This window comes from Bubalus kerabau, chromosome 12 (assembly GCF_029407905.1).
Source record: "Bubalus kerabau isolate K-KA32 ecotype Philippines breed swamp buffalo chromosome 12, PCC_UOA_SB_1v2, whole genome shotgun sequence".
In the NCBI taxonomy this organism is placed as follows: Eukaryota; Metazoa; Chordata; class Mammalia; order Artiodactyla; family Bovidae; genus Bubalus; species Bubalus kerabau.
In genome coordinates, this window is record NC_073635.1 from 81282241 (window position 1) to 81301636 (window position 19396).

Here is a 19396-nt window from a genome sequence, read left to right on the forward strand (position 1 = left end):
GAAACTCCCTATTAATCTTGGCTAAAAAAATCTTTTGGAACCACTAGCAAGGTGACAGTTACCTGTCAGTCATCTGTCCCAGGGATTAGCAAACTTTGCAAAGGATAGGCCAGTAAGAATTTCAGGCTTCACAGGCCAGGCAGCCTCTATGAAAACTCCTAACTCTGCAAAAACCAGTCCTGAGTGACCCTACTTCAACCAGCCCCAGCAGAGACAAAATCCTGAATGAGTGGTCTGTCCTTGCTTATGAATAAGATATCAGTTTATAAGAGGAATCCAAATATAAGCATTAGTACATGAACGATAACATTAAGGCCCTGACAGGGGACCAAACCTAAGCTTTGAGAAGTGCTGTGGCAAAGACTCAAGGAAACCAATGTATTACTATATCAGCTTCTGCTGAAACTGGCTTCCCTGGTGGCTCAGACAGTAAAGGATCTGCCTACAATGCAGAAGACCCAGGTTCGATCCTCAGGTCAGGAAGAGGCCCTGGGGAACGAAATGGCAACTCGCTCCAGTATTCTTGCCTGGGAAATGTCATGGACAGAGGAGCCTGGTGGCCTACAGTCTATGGGGAGTCACAAAGAGTCAGATACAACTTAGCGACTTTCACTCACTCTGCTGAAACAGCCCTGTCAAGCAACCCATAGGAATCGTTCCTCTCACTTTCCCTTTTCTTCTGACTTTCCCTTTTCAATTGATTGTGTTATATATGGAGAGAGTTCTACAGTCATGAACTGAATTTATAACAGAAGTTGAAATTATAACACCGTTGCCAGGGCCAACATGTATAAATGGATCATACCGAATTTCTACTGTAAGACAACTGGGAAGGGATGATGTAACGTGGAGGCGATCAGAATTCATATAATTAGTAGAGTTATACAGGGATTCTACTGAATCTCAATAAATGCATTGGTGCTAATAAACAGGCAGTTCAACCCCCACCACTTGCACGCGCACACACACACACACACACAACTGGTCATTTCAACTCCATTGGTTCCAGCAACAAAGACTTTCTAAGTATCATTAACATGACAATGAAAAAATAAGAACCTCATGCTCCAGGTGCACATTCATAGCTATATGTTTTTACAATTTTTCTATATTTTCCCTCCAACGTTTTTATTAAAAATAAATGAATAACAAAAAGCTTTTGCCCTCTTCAATTTTACTGGGGAAAAAAAAAGTCACAAAAATCTGTCACAACTGCTTTAGCACTAAGAGCAGGAGCTCTTGGTTTCACTACTCAGCAAGATGCTTCCTGAACATTGTGAATCTTGAAGCACAACCTTTGTGTCGTGAAAAAGCAACCGAGTAACAGACATCACTAAAAACAGTTGACACCTTTGACCTACATTCCTTCAAAGTGATAAACTTATAGGAACGGACACCTTCCCATCTGTTAAAACACGCTCGACAGAACAGAAACATGAAGAAGATGCAAAATTAAGAGGGCAAAACATCATGCTTACTTTCTCTGAACGCTTTACAGTAGCCAAGGAAAGACAGCAGAAAAAACAGGGCACCCAGGAGGTCTGCACGGCCGACGACACCTGCAACCTTCAAAGAAGGTGGAGGAAAAAGATTTATGTTAAAAAACATTTACATGAAACTTTGGAAACACAAAAGCGTCCTTAGAAACAGAAACTCAGCCATCTGTTAAACTCTCTCACTGTGATGTGATCTGACAACTGACTCTTTTCACTTTGGGTCTAGGATCTGGGTCAGCTGCTTCCATGGGAAGGCTGGGTTGACTCGGACCTACTGTGGCTCTTCTGTGGGTCGTACAGAGGCAGCGATGCCCGTGTGCAGGGAAAACCCCATCACTTGGCACTCTGTGCCCACAGCCCTAGAGACCTCTGCCCTGAGCAGGTGCCCAGGGTGCATTTTTCCATTGGAAAATGTTATCAGCTCAAAGGGCATGATATTTAAGAAAGAAAATTTGACTGGAGACATGAAAGACAGGTGGGAAGTAAGTGTTACATGTTATCAAGCAGAGAGAATAAGACAGGGACGATGGGTCAAAGCCTCTGTCTCTGTCTTTCCCTCCCTTTAGACCAAAACCAATTAAGCGGGTTAACCTGGAAAGTGGAAGGCTTCAAAAGAGGTTGACCAGTAAGATGAAAACAGAGTACGATTTCCACCATTTCTTCTCTGCCCCTCCCCATTTTCTGCATCTGATGATGACCCTTTTCTCCACCTTAGTGTAAAAGAAGCAATATAAAATGGGTGCTTCATTTCTTTCAAGCTGATTACTCCAAAAATTGTCCTCCAAAAGTCTCACATCAACCAAAGACAGAGAACTGTGCTCCCGAGTACTGGTCTGGTCTACGTGGCATCCTTTACTAACTAGCACCCGGACAGGACATGTATCAGAGCTTGCACTGTGACTCTCAAGGTTTCATTTTAGTTCCTGGGAAGCTCATCTTAAAGTGAGAAGTGTGACGCTGGATCCAAAGTAAAGTCTAGCCTACAAACAGAGGTAAGAGAGTACATTTCACAATGAATGTGAAAACCACTATATTTACATTCTGTACCCAGGTCCATGTACAAGCCACAGCTAAAAGGAATGCCTTTTAGGAGCAGTTTCCATCCAACCAGCGTGGCTCCCGATGCTGGCGAGGCAACACCCATCCGATGGCGAGCTCCTGACGCAGGGGCACGCGATCACTAAGACTGGCAGCTGAGTCCCACCTGTGACTGCCAGGCACGTGAAGAAACCTTCCCGGGAAAGAAGCTAAAAACAAATAAAGGTTCAACAGATCTGGGCCAAGGAGGCCAGTGTGCTGGAGGGGTAAATGGAATGATTACTTCATGAAGGCAGTGAATAGATCATGAGACTTCTGGAATCCTCTGGCCTGTAACTTGCTCAGAGATGCAGTGAAATTGAGGATGCAATGAGACCCCACAGACAGAGCCCAGCTCACAGTGGGTGCTGGTTCACTGTCAATCTGACAGGTACACATGGTTGGGGGGATTCGGGGGGACAGAGCAGCGGACCAAGGACACGGCAGCTTAGGGAGAAGCAGGTGTGGGCTCTGCGGCTCCGCGGCCAGCGATGGAGGAAGCAGCTGGTGCCATGGGCCTCCCATCACGACCAGAGAGGGGTGTGAGCAGCATCTACCAGCTGCGGCTCTTCACAGGGCCCGAGGATGGTTCAGCATCCCAGGGCCTTTCAGAGGAGACAGTAAGAGAAGCCAACTCAGAGAAGGGCATCCAAGGTCCTGAGAGCAAGAGGGTAGGGGAAGCAGGGGCTGGGAACGTGGAGGGTCAGAGAACAAGGCCTCCTGAACTGAGTGAAGGGGAGGGAAGTGGCTTAGATAAATACCAGGGGTAGGGCGCAAAAAGGCCAGCCTAAACCACTTGCTATCTGAGTGGCTGAGGTACATTTAAAGACTCCCCCTAACATATAATGTTGTAAATCATCCAAATCTGGAAGGAAAAAAAAAAGACTTCCACTAAAATGAACTTTAAATATCATAAACTCATTTTTAAAACAAATATTCTGCCTTTGGCTAAGTGAAGATACTCCCAGGTCTTAAGGAATGTACATTACATCATCTGACATGAAGAAAAACAGGTTTTAAAAAGTATGGCACTAATGAGAACCTACTGTATTGCACAGGGAACTCTCCTCAGCGCTCAGTGGGGACCTAACTGGGAAGGAAAGGCAAAAAAGAGGGGATGTGTGTGTAAGGATAACTGATTCACTTGCTCTACAGCAGGAAACTAACGCAAAATTGTTAACCAACTATACTCCAATAAAAAGTAATTTAAAGAAGAAAATAAGTCTCAACAAAAAGTGTGACAGGTGTTTCAGTGTACAGAGTATCTAGTCCTTCAGTGAATTTTTGGCAGAGAGATTCTATAGGAAGAAAATTTTAAAGGCTATTCCAAGAAGGTACAGAGTTTAACTGTTTGGCCAATGTGCATGGGTACAAAGAGATTTTTTCTTTTCTGTTATTTGCATTGATATGTATTTTCAGGCAAAGCTTTTTATAACGACTTTTTTTTTTTTTTTCTTACAAATAACCTGAGACAGTCCCATCAGGGTTTTCTGGAGAAGTCACCGCCATTCCCTGAATCCGTAACATACAAGGTGGTGGCGTTCCCCTACTGGGCAAATTTGCACGGGAGCCGTAGAAGGAATGATGGAAGGGAGGTGGGAGGGTGGTATTTCACCACCTGATTCCTTCAGTATAAACTCTGGCTTCACTGGATGAGCAGGAGTAGTAAGGACACCTGGCCGTCCCTCTCTGACACTCTGCAGTCTGAACTCAAGCAATCTGAAATCCTCACCAACGCCTCGAGGAAAGAAAATCTTGCAGTGGCGCTAGTGTCCTTGGGGAACCCCCTGGGGCCGACATCCTGGTCTCTAAAAGGACAAGAGGCGAGGAAACACCCTCTGTTAGCTCTCCTCCCTCCCCTGGGGACCCAGCCCAAAGCCCAGAGACTTTATTTTTTGGGCTCCAAAATCACTGCAGATGGTGACTGCAGCCATGAATTTAAAAGATGCTTACTCCTTGGAAGAAAATTATGACGAACCCAGACAGCATATTAAAAAGCAGAGACATTACTTTGCCAACAAAGGTCCATCTAGTCAAGGCTATGGTTTTTCCAGTGGTCATGTATGGATGTGAGAGTTGGACTATAAACCAAGCTGAGTGCTGAAGAATTGATGCTTTTGAACTGTGGTGTTGGAGAAGAGTTTTGAGACTCCCTTGGACTGCAAGGAGATCCAACCAGTCCATTCTAAAGGAGATCAGTCCTGGAGGGACTGATGTTGAAGCTGAAACTCCAATACTTTGGCCACCTCATGTGAAGAGCTGACTCATTTGAAAAGACCCTGATGCTGGGGTAGATTGAGGGCAGGAGGAGAAGGGGATGACAGAGGATGAGATGGTTGGATGGCATCACCGACTCAATGGACATGAATTTGAGCAAACTCCAGGAGTTGGTGATGGACAGGAAGACCTGGCATGATGCAGTCCATGGGGTTGAAAAGAGTTGGACACAACTGAGCAACTGAACTAAACCGAACTGATAGGATGAAACTGAATACTGCCTATTTGCCAAGAAACAAGGAAAGGTGAACAGAAGCTGATTTGTTTTAGGAATGCTAATTTTTAATGACCAATAGCTTTTTCTCAAATATTTAAGTTTGAATGGCTGTCATGGAATGGAGGGATGGGAGATGAGAAGCAAGGTGGGGTGAATTCATGAGTAGGTCCCGGCAGGACATGGGGACCCACCCACCAGCTCAGCTCACAGCACACCAACCTCTCCCTGGCAGGGGTTCAGATGACCAGATCTTAAATTCTGTCCCTATACCCCTTGGCCATGTGACCGACCTAGGTTAAGTCCCTAATTTGTCCTCCCTGGCTGCTTCCTCTTCTGTAAAGTGGAAATTGTTATGCTGCTCCAGCTGAACCTACAGCGTTTTGGTGACGATCGTATGAAGTGTAAGGAAGTATTTTGGAAATCACAAAAGCTCTCGGCTAACAGAGGAAAACTGCATCAGACCCCTTTGCAGGAAAACAAGGCAGTCTCAGCCTCTGGCTTTAGACCCAGAAGCTGGGCAAGGTTCACCATTCACACCTTCCCAGTGTGGTCTAATAAGGGACACAGACAGTATCGCCAGAGATCACACCATGTGGTCTTTATGAAGTCTCGGCCCATTGCGGACCCTGTGTTTGTCCTAAGGGGGACCTGCTGTCCCCACAAATCACCACTCTGGGCGTCTGAAAGCTGGCCGCCTACAGCCCTCTACAGCCATACAATCAGCCAAGGGAAGCTTGTTTTAGGGAACAAACCAACGTGTGGACCGCATCTATCTTACACGAGTGTAGAGACAGCTGGCAGACAGGACTTACACACTCGGTGTGCACCGGGTGCACGGCAAACAGCAGGGCGGCCAGCAGAGACGACCTGGGGGCCAGGTTCAGCCTCCTGCCCTTGCTCGTGTACTGCAGGCCCCCGAACAGCACGGAGAAGACGTCTACCAGGAGCACGCAGACGCCGCCATGCAGGGCGATGTTGACGACGTGGAAGCTCACGGGGTGGAAGCCTCCCGACAAATAGTAGTTCATCCTGCAGGGAAGGATGGTATTCACAGCAGAGATGCAGAAGCACATGAAATAAAACACGAACCGGCTGGAGGGAAAGGCTGGCGTGTGAACATACTGAAGGAGGTGAGCGTGTGCGCAGTTGATAAAAATAGCGTGAAGATAAATAATGCCTGTTAAGCTAAGAAGGGTGAAGATGAGCTAAGAATGTAATTAACTGCAGAGGGGAAAACGGGAGATAAGGACCTCTCAGAGGACTGGGACAGAAAATACTTGGAGAGGAAATGCCAAAAAAAAAAAAAAAAAAGACAATTATTCAGGTGCGATAAAGGCAAGGCTGTCTTTCAGAAAGATAAAACAGACCACACGTTACGCAGGCTGCTCCACAGGGAAGCAGGGGCAAGTGACTTGTCTATGCTCCCCGTCCCCAAAATACCCCTTGACAGTCTGTCCACCAGCCTTCTGAACAAGGAAGCACTTCCTCCCTGTCAAGGATTCTTGTCTCTTTTTCAACCACGAGTGGTTCTGATTCATCCTTTCTATACTTCTTTTTGTGGCTCAGCTGGTAAAGAATCTGCTTGCCATGCGGGAGACCTGGGTTTGATCCCTGGGTTGGGAAGATCCCCTGGAGGAGGGAAAGGCTCCCACTCCAGTATTCTGGCCTGGAGAATCCCATGGACAGTATATATAGTCCATGGGGTCGCAAAGAGTCAGACACAACTGAGCGACTTTCACTTTCACTTTTGAGGGATCTACACATAGGTTCTGGAGAAGGAAATGGCAATCCACTCCAGTACTATTGCCTGGAAAATCCCATGGACAGAGGAGACTGGTAGGCTACAGTCCATGGGGTCGCAAAGAGTTGGACACGACTGAACGACTTCACTTCACTTTACTTTACTTTACACATAGGTTATCCAATACACCTGAGAAACAGCTATGCATGGGAACTTCTGTGAGATCAATTAATCTATTTAATGCAAACAGCTCCCTGATTCATGGGGGGTGGTGAGATCATCTTTAGTTTCATTTTGTTTTTGGATATTGATGTGGTCACAGAAGTGAAGTATTAGTCGTTCAGTCGTGTCTGACATTTTGTGACCCCATGAACCTGCCAGGCTCCTCTGTCCATGGAATTCTCCAGCCAAGAAAACTAGAGTGGGTAGCCATTGCCTTCTCCAGGGAATCTTCCTGACTTAGGGATCGAACCTGGGTCTCCTGTGTTGCAGGTGAATGCTTTACCTCTGAGTTACCAGGGAAGCCTGATGTGGTTCACAGGAGGAAGATTTATAACTTACTTTTTGTATATAGTGAAAGCAAACACAATTTAATTAGAGGCTACCTGTTGCTTTGACATATTGTTTCCTCCAGCTTAAGCTGCAAAGGGTCCAACCTGAGAGGACTGTGCAAAGTAGGGACCGCTTCGTCAGAGCATCCTTGCCTTGCCGGGGGCCTGGCAGGTCTCCTCTGTGTGGCTGCCTGGGTCAGTGTCTACACCGCGGCTTGTATGTCCATCGGAACCCCTGACCGGGGCCCCTTGTTACACCCCACCTGGTGCAATGCCAAGCACAAGCCTCGGGTTTCCCCTCCCCCACGGCCGTCCTGCGGCACCTCACCTGAAGGTCAGCACGGTCAGGGGGCGGTAGGACTTGTGGCTGGTGTTACTGCTCAGCCGGCTGCCCCAGAAGTCATGATGCCACAGGTCCCCCAGAGGCGTCTCTGCGCGGAGGTCCTGCGGGCAACACAGCAGACGGCGGGGTCGGGACTGTGCCCTCCCCCTGGGTGGAAGCCCTCTCTTCCCCATGTCTCCCACCAGTCCTGGGTCCAGCCACGAGCACCCTCACACCCAGCACCAGCCGGGTCTCCTCGGGGCTCCACTGTGCCCTGCTCTGTGCGCTCTCCAAGTGACCTCTCCCACCCACTACGAGAGCCCCACCCCTTCCAGGACCAAGCCGACATTCTACGGGGACACCACAGTTGGGGGTGCTCTGGCCCCTCAGCTGCACTCCGCTGGCACGTCTCCCAGACGCTGGCTCTGCTCCTGGTCTCTGGTCCCCAAATGGCCCCTGCTGCCACCTGCCCCAAGACGGGTCTGTGCCCGGATGGTCACCCCTCAGCTCCCCAGAGCTCAGCTCCTCCCGCTCGTCATATTTCAGCCACTGGGCTACGACGTTCCGGAATTGATGCAATTCTTTTCCTGGGGGGCCCAGAGCATCCTCGACCTTTCTTCACAGTGCCTGTTTCCCGGGAGGTTTACAGTCACGTGATGCTATCTGCCCCACTGCGCTGGGGCTCCTCCAGGCCTGGGCAACCCCGTGTTTGGGGGGAGTGCACAGAAGGTGTTTGATCCATGCAAAATGAACAAATGGACCAAGCAGCTAAATGAGGTCACTATCACCCTCTCTCACAGCCAATATGTAAGGCTGCTGTTTAGCCACTAAGCCGTGTCCGACTCTATGGTGATCTCATGGACTGTAGCCCGCCAGGCTCCTCTGTCCATGGGATTCTCCAGGCAAGAATACTGGAGTGGGTTGCCATTTCCTCCTCCAGGGGATCTTCCTGACCCAGGTATGGAACCCACGTCTCCTGTGTCTCCTGTATTGGCAGGTGGGATCTTTATGACTAGTGCCACCTGGGAAGCCTTTGGTGCTTAATGACGCAAAGGGAAAAGCTTGACGACGTGGGACAGAGGCAAGCCGGTGACCTGACAACCACTTTGTGGGTGAATTTCACTTCCGGTGGGTATCAGCTTCAGGGGCCTTGAGTGCACACACCCGCCTCTAAGAGTCAAGTCGCTATTTCATGAGGGTCGTGCGATCCACCTACTAACTCCGTTTACTCCATTACCCCATTGGAAGTCATGTACTTTTACGTTGTCCCAGAACTACCTGCTCAGCTGTGGAGGGAGAAGCAAAGGATCTTTCCCTCCGTTTGAGCAGAAAACAAACACCAACAAAGCTCTAAATATTTGATTGGGTGTAGCCCTCACACAGCGCCACAGGAAGAAAGGTCAATTTTTCCTCCTAATGATTCCTAGAAAAGATGTGCTGTGTCTCAAATGCTTGCTGACTCCACTGTCTCAAAGAAAATCATCATCTCCACGAACAACTCAACACTACAAGGAAGCAGCTGGAAAACAGCCTTTAACACCAAGCAACTCCAGGCACAGCCTGTTTCACTTACTGCAGGCACAGTGCCGATGCACAGAGGAGGGCCTGTCAGTAGACAGGGAAGGGGAGAAGAGCAGGCTCGCAAGCGAACAAAGGGGCACAGTGTAACACTCCAGAAAACGCTGCCAAGACAACGCACGGGGTCAGAGCGCTTCATCTGCCCTCGCTCCCAGAAGGAGAGAGAAGCACAACCTCGTCCCGGGCATCTCACGCAGGACATGGTCCGTGTCTCCCTGCTTCGCTCACCAGAGCTCTCCAACGAGCGTCCAGGGTTGACACTTCATACATCCTCTGGGAGTGGCAGAGCCAAGAAACTCTCAGCAAATGTAATTAAAAAATAATAATGATAAAGGCAGACTTGTCTGGTGGTCCAGTGGTTAAGAATCTGCCTGCCAATGAAGGAGACACAGGTTGGATCCCTGGTCCAGGAAGATCCCACATGCTGCGAGGCAGCTAAGCCCGCACACCACAACTCCTGAGCCCACGTGCAGCAATGACGGAGTCCATGTGCCCTGGAGCCCGTGTTTCCCAACAGGAAAAGCCATGGCAGTGAGAAGCCTGAGCAGCACAAATAGAGAGTAGCCACTGCTCTCCACAACTACAGAAAAGCCTGCACAGCAATGAAGACCCAGCTTAGCCAAAAAAATAAAGGCACAGTCACATGTCCTCACTGGAAAGCGCTATTAAGCCACGTATCCCGCTGGAAAATAGCTATTAAGCCACCCGTGTGACACCGTTGCTCAGAGCTAACACACTTCTTTTGCTCCTAAGCGCTGTTGCAAAAAGGACTGAAACAGAAATATCTGTAGTAAAACTGCTGGATAAACTTGAGGGAAATTACAAGTGAAGAACCTGGATTCAAAATAAACGCAGGACTGAAGTCTGTGCCGTGGAAATGGAGCAAATCATTTACAGGATGTTACAAATGAAATGTCTGCCAAACAGTCCCCTTCTTACCCCTCACCCCCTCCCCTCCACCCCCACCTAACACACGTTCCTTGCACAGAGAATTTTCCTCAACACTTTTAATAGGAAAATGGCTTTCTCCACATTCGGGAAAATCTATGACTTCAAAATTTGCAGAGTGTTAAGTGCTACAAAGAGATGCCACGATTGTATCTACTAGAGAAAGAGAGAGGAGTGAACTCCTTCAGGTTCTCTTGGCCCCTTAAGGCAGACACAGAACATCGGCTGAGTAGGGATTGGTTTGCTTTAGTCACTAAGTTGTGGCCGACTCTTGCGACCCCATGGACTGCAGCCCGCCAGGCTCCTCTGTCCATAGGATTTTCCAGGCAAGAATACTGGAAAGGGTAGCCATTTCCCATCACAAAGGTTCTAACTACGCTCTTTCCACATTCTTTCTCCTCTGGGCTCTCTCTGCCTCCAAGTTTCTTGTTCGGATTTTCTTTTAGCTCAATGAAAACCTTTTCTTCCCTTCCCACAAACCGATTTCTTCTTCCCTACCTCTATAGTCAGAGACTGAAAAAGAATATCATTTCCCCTGCACCCACTGGTGAGCAGAACTGGCTGGGGTTTTGCAAATTCAGCAAATCTGAGTCTCCACACATGACACAAACAGGGACGAAACGAGCAGGGACTGCAGTCTCCTCGGGCAGCAAACTCCAGCTCATCCGCAACTGTCAGCAGGATGTCCTGATGCTCCCAGTGAAGGACACAGAAGGGGCCGGCTCACTGCCTACAGCCAAGGACACACCTTCCAGTGGGGGATCAGACTTGCCCATCACTGCAGCAGGGGTGTGTGTGTGTGTGTGTGTATGCAAATGCACGGTGTGTGTGTGTGTGTGTGTCTGATGGGGGCATCCTTCTGGCCTAGAGTTCTGTAAAATTTTCTCACAAAACCTGAAATAGCCTGCAAGGCTCTGCAATACTGTGGCCTTGTCATGTTAGAAGAACGGTCTCTCTGATATGTGCATGGGCTGGGACCTCATGCAGGGAACCCAGCCAGGGCAAAGCCTGAGGTTAGGCAAGGCTGGGAGATCCTGCTGCCAGCAATAAAAGGGGCCCTAAATCAAGGAGATGCTCTCTAAAAAAAGATGGGAAATCTGGAGCACGATGGGGGCTCAGATAAAGGCTCAGCCAAAGTTCAGTGGAGCAGGGGTCCCCAACCTCTGGGATCTAGTGCCTGGTGAGCTGAGGTGGGGCTGATGTACTAATCATAGAAATAAAATGGACAGTAAATATAATGCATTTGAATCATCCTGAAACCATTCCCCTGCCGCCCCAGTCCGAGGAAAAAACTTGTCTTCCACGAAGCTGGTCCCTGGTGTTAGAGAGGATGAGGACCACGGCCATAGAAAATAACTGATGCAGATCGTTACTGAGATGCAGGCAAGCCAGTTTACCAGACAGACATCAAGATACGGACCTTATTGTTAACAATGGCTTCAGAGTCATCAAAGACAAAGTCTCCATCGTAGCTCCAGGCAAAACACACGAGGGAAGCAAAACCCACGAGGAACTTCGCCCAGAAGGGAGGAAGCAGAGAGGATGGGATGACATGGTCCAGACTGGCGTCCCACTCGGCCATCCTGACAGCTGCGCCCTGCCGGCCTCTGGGTCCAGCATTCTGCTGGCTAGAAACCTGCGAGATAAGTGACACGAAATCAATACTCATCAACGCCTTGGTAGCAGGTTTATAGAGTAGGCGGGCTTCCCAAGTGGCGCTCGTGGTAAAAAACCCGCCTGCCAGTACAGGAGAAGTAAGAGACACAGGTTCGATCTGGGTCAGGAAGATCCCTTGAAGGAAGGCATGGCAACCCACTCCAGTATTCTTGCCTGGAGAATCCCATGGACAGAGGAGCCTGGAGGGCTGCAGTCCACTGGGTTGCCAAGAGTTGGACACGACGGAAGCGACTTAGCATACACGCACACACACAGTAGGCATGTTTACCCCAAGTGAAAAAGAGCGAGGCGGTCAATTATTTATTTATACTGTGAGTTTATAGGGTGTGATCCTAAACACCTTTAAAGTGTGCTTTCAAAACTCAAGTGGGCAGAACCGTCACCTTGGGCACAGGGAGCTTCTCCTGGGCCCAGATGCGGCCGACCACGTCAGGAGTCTTTGGATTTCTGATGCTGGATTATCCCTGAGAAACACTGATTTAAGGGAATCCTATGTTTATCAGCCCCATAAGGCAGATCATTTTTATAGTCCTTGAACCAGTTTACAAAGTTAAAAAAAAAGTTACCATCTTGCTTCTTGCAATCAAGAAAAAAATGCATATTCATTGTGGAGTCTTAGCACAAAAATTGTGTGTGTTTGTGTGTGCATGTGAAGCATGGTCCTGACTGTGAAGAGAGAGCTTATGGTCTCTCTGCAGAACACAAACACTCCAGCCCATTCAATGAAAATCTGGGAGAAAGAAGTTTAACAGAGGTGAGGTGGCAGGCACACAGCCATGGTTCCCACCCAGGGGATAGAGCAAGGAGGGCTCATTGCAGACTGATGCTGGGGACAGCATTGTTAGGCTGTGTCCTAAAGGAGAGTGGGGGGTCCTCTTCTAGGCGAGGACATGACCTCCAATGTTGGTGAGGGAGTCAAGTTATAAAGACACTTATTTTAGCTTTTCTTTCAAATAGGCAAAACATTAAAATGAAATACTGTCTCCCGGCCTTGCCATTTCTTACTTCGGTGGCCTTGCGTGTGCTGCCTATCTTTGAGTTCACGTCCTGTGCACTCAGCAAAGCAAAAGAACTTCCCAGCAGTTGCCTAAGAGCTTCCTAACCTGGAATTCACCAATTATGAAACCACCTCCCCTCCCCATCACATTGTATCTGTCCCCATGCCCACCACACCTTCAGTAGGCACCCTCCTTGGTTTTACCAGGATCTTGTCTAGGTCTAATCCTACCTGACTTTGGCCAAGTTACTTCACCTCTCTGGGCCTCAGTCTCCTCACCTCTGAAATGGGGATGATACCCACCTAACATGGTTGTCATGAAGGTTAAGCAGGACACCCACCGAAAGTGCTTAGAAGCACTGGGTTTAATGGATGTCAAAGGAAGGTTAACTGTTATTACAAGCACTTTCTTCAAGGAAGAAGAAAGCACATTCATTTGAGAATAATTTGAGAATCCCCTGGAGCGTCTGGTTGACTGGTAATAAGCAAGACTCTCGTCTTCCCTACTAAGGGAGCAGCTCCACTCCTTCACACTGAGATGGAAGAAAATTTCAGGCCCTTTGACTGGGAGTCACTTTAGACGTACAGATGACCCCTGAACAACTCGGTGGTTAGGGGCACTGACCCTCCTCGCTGTTGAAAATCTATGTAGAGCTTATATAAGTTTGTATCTGCAGTTCCTTGCCATCCAGGGACTCAACTAACCACAGACCATGTAGTCTTGTTTGTTTTTTTTTTTGGCTCCATGCGTGGCATGTGGGATCTTAAGCTTCCTGACCAGGGATCAAACTCACGCCCCCTTCAATTTTGTTTTATCAATTTTTTTTTTTTAAAGTACTGAGGTCTTTACTACAGAAAATAATCTGCATATAAATGTACCCACACAGTAAGGTCAACATGAGTTTGAACCTGTATTTGTTTCCAGGTCTTCCAGGGAATACCCCAGATGATGGAATCAATGAGAAGTCAGCCCACGGGGCACTGGACGCCACGGGCCTCTTTTCTGCAGCCCTCTGTCTGAGTGAACGTGCTGAGGATCCAACAACAGTCAAGGGGGCCCTCTCTTCTATGGCAGCACTGCTCCTGTCCAGGCCTGGGAAGAGGCCGGGTTTACCCCCCAGAGAGGAAGGGCTTTGCAGCTCTCGCGGTGCTGGGCCCTCAAGCTTCTCCACCTGAGGTAACCCATTTGTAAGTCATGCTTTCAGCAAGTACAGGGGGAATATTCCAGTCACTATGTGGCACTCCCCCCACCCTCCTTTTTCACTGAAAGGATAAACCGCTGGTCAAATCCAAATTACAGCTGCAAACACATAGAGGTCACCACGCAGGCCCCAAACACTGTGTCTGTATTTGAGCTCCAGAAGTTACTCCTGCTACAACAAGTGAAAAAAGACTGAACAGTTAGGAAGCTACCCTGACGTCATACGGAGGGAATACAAGAGTCCTTTGGTTCAGAAAGTGAATATGAAGGAAAGCAAATGGTTTATATTAGTTTCATATCAATTTTAAATGTGAAATGGAGCTGTGAGCTGACAGATGGTCCATTAACTGGTCTTCATGTTGTCTGCTTCAGGCCCACATATTTGAGTTTGTTGTTCAGTTGCTCAGATGTGTCTGACTCTTTGCGACCCCATGGACTGCAGCATGCCAGGCTTCCCTGTCCTTCACCATCTCCTGTTTGTGCAAACTCATAGCCATTGAGTTGATGATGCTGGTATTTTACAAGTGGATCTCTGAGGTTCAAATGGCCCTCTAGGAAGAGTACTGCATCAGGAACTAATTTGTGCTCCTGAATTAGTTGCTGTGGCAGAGGATGAGATGGTTGGATGGCATCATCAACTCAAAGGATAAGAATCTGAGCAAACTCATGAGATGGTGAAGGACAGAGGAGCTCGGCGTGCTTCAGTCCATGGGGTCGCAGAGTCAGACACAACTTAGCAACCAAACAACAACATTAGTTGCTGTGCCTCCCTTTTCATCTCAGATTATCTGTAACACACACTAGTGCTTTTGGTACTCAGGCAAGGGCTGCTGAGATAGACGGAAGGCAGACTACAGACCCGAACATCGGGACCAGGCCTGGACTCTTGGGGGGTCAACAGGATGGATGAGCCCATCTCAGAAGGGTTCCCCCTCTGGCAGGGACACCAGGGAGCCTAGACTCTGCCCTGCTCCCCATCCTGGCTGACTCTTCCCTCTTCATTGCTGCTTCCCTTCCCTGGTCCAAGATCCCCACTTCTCTGCTGCCCTCAAGGACACTCACAAATGCCCTTCCCATTTAAGGCCTGATTGCTAATGGGCAGAGTAAGGTAGCCCAGAAAATACTGTGGATCAGCAAATGCAATTCTGCTACAGTGCGTCAGGAACCTTAGTCTAGCCCAGTGGTTAACAGCACAGGCCCTGCAGGCAGACAGACTTGAACTTGCTGCCTACATGACCTTGAGTTGCCTGGTGTTTCCAAGGATGCATTCCTCATCAGCACCATAGGGTACCAGGAGGTTGTACTAAGGATTAAACGAATGCATATATGGAAACAATTGGTTCCCACTACTGTTATTATTGGGCTTTCCTTGTGGCTAAGCTGGTAAAGAATCAGCCTACAATGTGGGAAACCTGGGTTCGATCCCTGGGTTGGGAAGATCCCCTGGAGAAGGGAAAGGCTATCCATTCCGGTATTCTGGCCTGGAGAATTCCATGGACTGTATAGTCCACGGGGTCCCAAAGAGTCAGATACAACTGAGTGACTTTCACGTCACTTCATTATTCTGATTAGTTCCCAGTGCCTAGTCGTTGACGTCCTCTCTTGGGGTCGCCCATGTTGCCATCATGTTGCTGAAGCTCCAGCATTTTGACCACCTGATGCAAACATCTGACCTACCGGAAAAGACCCTGATGCTGGGAAAGATCGAGGGCAAGAGGAGAAGCAGGAGGCAGAGGATGAGATGGTCAGATAGCATCACTGACTGAATGCACATAAGTTTGAGCAAACTCCAGGAGACAGTGAAGGACAGGGAAGCCTGGCGTGCTGCAGTCCATGGTGTCGCAAAGAGTTGGAGACGACTGAGTCACTGAACAACACGTTGCTGTCAACTTTTATTCTTGAGGATAGGCTAGCCAACCAAGGCCAGCAGTAGCCCATCAGGTAACCTGATGCAATTGAGAGAAGGGCACCCTTCTTTTGGGCAGACCCAGGGCATTGGCTCTGTAACCAGGCATCTGTATGTCCTGCATAAACCACTTAGCTGAACACATTAATCCTCCTCCTCCAACAGTAGATGGACTTTTTTTCTGCAAGGATCGCAGGCAGGCTAGAAGCTGAGGTACAAGAAGCCCTGCCAGCATGAAGTGGCACCTGGAGGGAGATGGGGCCCTTCCGTCTTTTTGTACCAGGAGAAGGAAAATGGCAATCCAGTATTCTTGCCTGGGAAATCCCATGGACCAGAGGAGCCTGGTGGGTTGTAGTCCATGGGGTCTCAAAGAGTCAGAAACGACTGAGCGACTAAACAGCAGCATGAACCAGGAAAAGGGGCATGTTCTGTTTCTCTCTCTGGATGGGCCCTGGGCGGCATTACCCCATTCGTCTTCCCCAGGGGATGTCCTGCCTGCGAGCCCTGGCTCCTGAGCCATGGAAGTTTGCCTCATGGACAGAGAAGAAAGGAGCAATATCATGGCCTCAGGTTCAGCCCATGCAGGGCTCCAGTTAGCTCTACCAGTGACCACACTGTTGATGGGATTCCTGTCCCACTCCTGTGCTTACCCCTACTGTGTTGAGAATTCACTGGCGCCTGTATGTAGTTAGATTGGGAACTGAAGCACAAGCCTCTTTATTTTCAATATCTCAAACTCCTTATACCAAGCTTCTATTTTCAGGGGGTTAAAACCCATCAATCAATCGTCAATGAGAAGGTCAAAGAGACCTTAGAGAGGGCACACCATCCCTCAAAAACAAACACACAGCAGTCACTGAGCTCTGAACCCTGGGGACTCGGTGACGCCTGACACAGCAGCCTGGACTGCAGTAAGGGGCTGACAGATGCAGATCAAACCTACACGATCCCTGGAAAAATCAGCAGTGAACACCTACTAAAAAATATTCTTCCAGCTGCACTGAAGGGCCTTCTGGCCTCAGACTGGCCTTTCCAGCTCATCAGTATTGATCCATTCACACACCGGTTGCCCTTTGCCAGCCCAAGATGAGAGTGCGTTTGGAAACCAGAATAAAGAACACAACCGTTCCTGACCTAGCACCTGGAGAGCTGGCTGCTCCTCTCTTGGGGCCCCCAAGGCACTGGAGACTCATCTCTCCCGCCCTCCCCCCACGCAGCGCTGAACACAATGCTACTCCGAGTAGCTTCCTCTTCGGATCACCTTCTCGGTTTCTTGATTCAGTAACGCGCGAGAGCCATGCCTGCCGACAGTAAGAATGACTGCGGGAGGTTCGACATTCCCAGTTCCACTGTCCCAGAAAGTTTCCAGCTTGCTAGCTTGTAGTCATTTTCCCATCGAAGTCAGCGGGTGATACTTCACCCCACCTCCCTCTGGGGCGCCCCAGGCACGGTCGGGGCTGAGGGGACGGGGGGGGGGGGACCCTGTGAGTCCTCTGTTAACTGTTTCTCAAGAAACACTCCCCATCCATCTGCGCTCCAAGAGAAAGAGCAGCGTGGGATGACTCACGGGGCTCTGGCTAGCTCGTTCCTCTAACTCCTCCTTTCTTTTGTGTGCGGTTAAAAAAAGAAGGAAGAAAATACGCACAGCCTACAGACACAACATCAACAAGACGAGAAGCCCCGCGGAGTTCGCAGGAGGTGAGGAGGCGGCTGTGCCACCCGTTCGGCTTCCCCAAACTCCAAGCCCGGCGCAGGGAAGGGGCAGCTCGGTAGTGGCCCCGGGCGCCCCGGCCCAGGGCACGCCGCTCGGCCGGGCAGCCACCGCGGGGAGGCTGGCACTCGCGGCGCGGCCAGGGCGCCGCCTTTACCCCTGGGCGGGCGGCCAGGCGGTCCGGCTGCGCCCAGCCATCGCTTGCGCGGCGGCCAGCTGGCGGGTGGCGCGGGGGCCCGCGGCCAGGTGTCCGCTCCGGGGGACGCGCCAGAGGCGCCCGTGCGCCCTGGGTCGACGGGGAGCCTGCGCTGCCGGAGCGGCGGTGAGCGCGCCCCCTCCACGCCGCGCCCTTTGTCCCGTGCCGCTGACACCCGGGCGCACGGCTCCAGGGCCCGCATCCGCCGTGACCCCGGCCCCGGCCGCAGCCCAGGTCCCGGAGCCAACTCCTTCAGCCGCGCCGCCGCCGGGCCCGGCTCGGACTGCCGGGGCTCGGGGCGCGGCGGGCAGTGGGGACCGCCCGCGTCCGCTCGGCGCCCAACTCCGCTTGCCCAGCCGCGGTGCCCTCAGCCCTGCAGGGGCCGCCCCGCGTGTTACCTGCAAGGAGCCCGAGCGGCGGCCGCATCTCCCCGGCGGACACGGGCAGTCCGGCGGCTACGGGAGCCTGCCCCGAGCTGGACAGGGGGAGGGGCAGCGCGCGCCGCGCCCCCGCCCCCCGCCGCGTTCCCCCGCCCCGCGGCGCCCGCGCCGCGCGCTCGCCCGCACGGCCCACAGCTCCCCACGCGCGCGGACGCCCCCCTCACATCCCCGCCGCCTCGGCCCGCCCTCTCCTCGCGGCCATTGGCTATACCTGCCGTCACTTTCGCGGGCGCCGCCGGTCCCTCTCGAGCTCATTGGCGGACACGCCGGTGACGTCAGGCCAGGGGCGCGAACCGTGGCGCAGGGAGCCGCCAGGGACTGAGAGGCGGACTCAGCGCCAGAGGAGGAAGCGGAGTCCTGGGCGTGGAGCCCCGGGCAGGGCCTGGGCGGCGGGCTGCGGGGGCCCCCGCGGGCCTGTAGGCGCTTCCCCCGTGCCCCTCGCGGCGCTGGAGCCCGTTCCCGGCTTGTCCGGCGCTCCTCGCGCTGCCGGTGGCGCTCGGCGGAGGGGTGCCGCGTCCCTGCAGGAAAGGGAGCTGGATCGCAGCGACCCGGACGCAAGACTTCCTCTTGCCTGGGAGGAGCTGTTTCGAGTGTGTGTCTCAACTTTCTGCGTCTCGGGAAAGACCCGATGAGACTGCGTTCTTCAGTCCAAGGCCCTGCTGCTATCCCGCCTTTGTTTTTAGCAGACCCTGTTCCACGGCTCTAGTCTCGCATCTCCTGCTGACCCACGAATCCTGCCGGCTTCTGCATCCAAGTCATTTTTGTCCTGAACTTATGCTCCCAACCGCATTGCCACTCCGCGCGTTTCATAACCCCCATTCTTAGTCGATTTTTCTGCCTCCCATGTCAAGGAAAAAGAGAAACTTTCTCCACTTTCCATTGCCAAGCCTACAAAAGTGTTAGTCGTTTAGTCCTGTCCGACTCTTTGAGGCACTATGGACTGTAGCCTCTGTCCATGGGATTCTGCAGGCCAGAAGACTGGAGTGGGTGACCATTCCCTCCAGGGGAATCTTCTGGACCCAAGGATGAAAAGTGAAAGTCGCTTAGTCGTGTCCAGCTCT

General features: G+C 50.9%; 1 protein-coding gene across 2 annotated transcripts in view; it reads right to left on the reverse strand.

The window, feature by feature from the left end:
• TMTC4 (transmembrane O-mannosyltransferase targeting cadherins 4) overlaps positions 1–18422 on the reverse strand; it is a 56553-nt gene extending 38131 nt beyond the window's left edge. For both annotated transcript variants that reach the window (XM_055542963.1, XM_055542964.1), the window contains exons 1-5: positions 18294–18422; positions 11628–11843; positions 7688–7803; positions 5880–6096; positions 1479–1566 (exon numbers count right to left, since the gene is read on the reverse strand). In XM_055542963.1, the coding sequence (XP_055398938.1) occupies positions 1479–1566; positions 5880–6096; positions 7688–7803; positions 11628–11789 (583 nt within the window). In that variant the 5' untranslated portion in view covers positions 11790–11843; positions 18294–18422. The remainder of the gene's footprint in view (positions 1–1478; positions 1567–5879; positions 6097–7687; positions 7804–11627; positions 11844–18293) is intronic.
• Between the last annotated feature and the right edge of the window lie 974 nt (positions 18423–19396).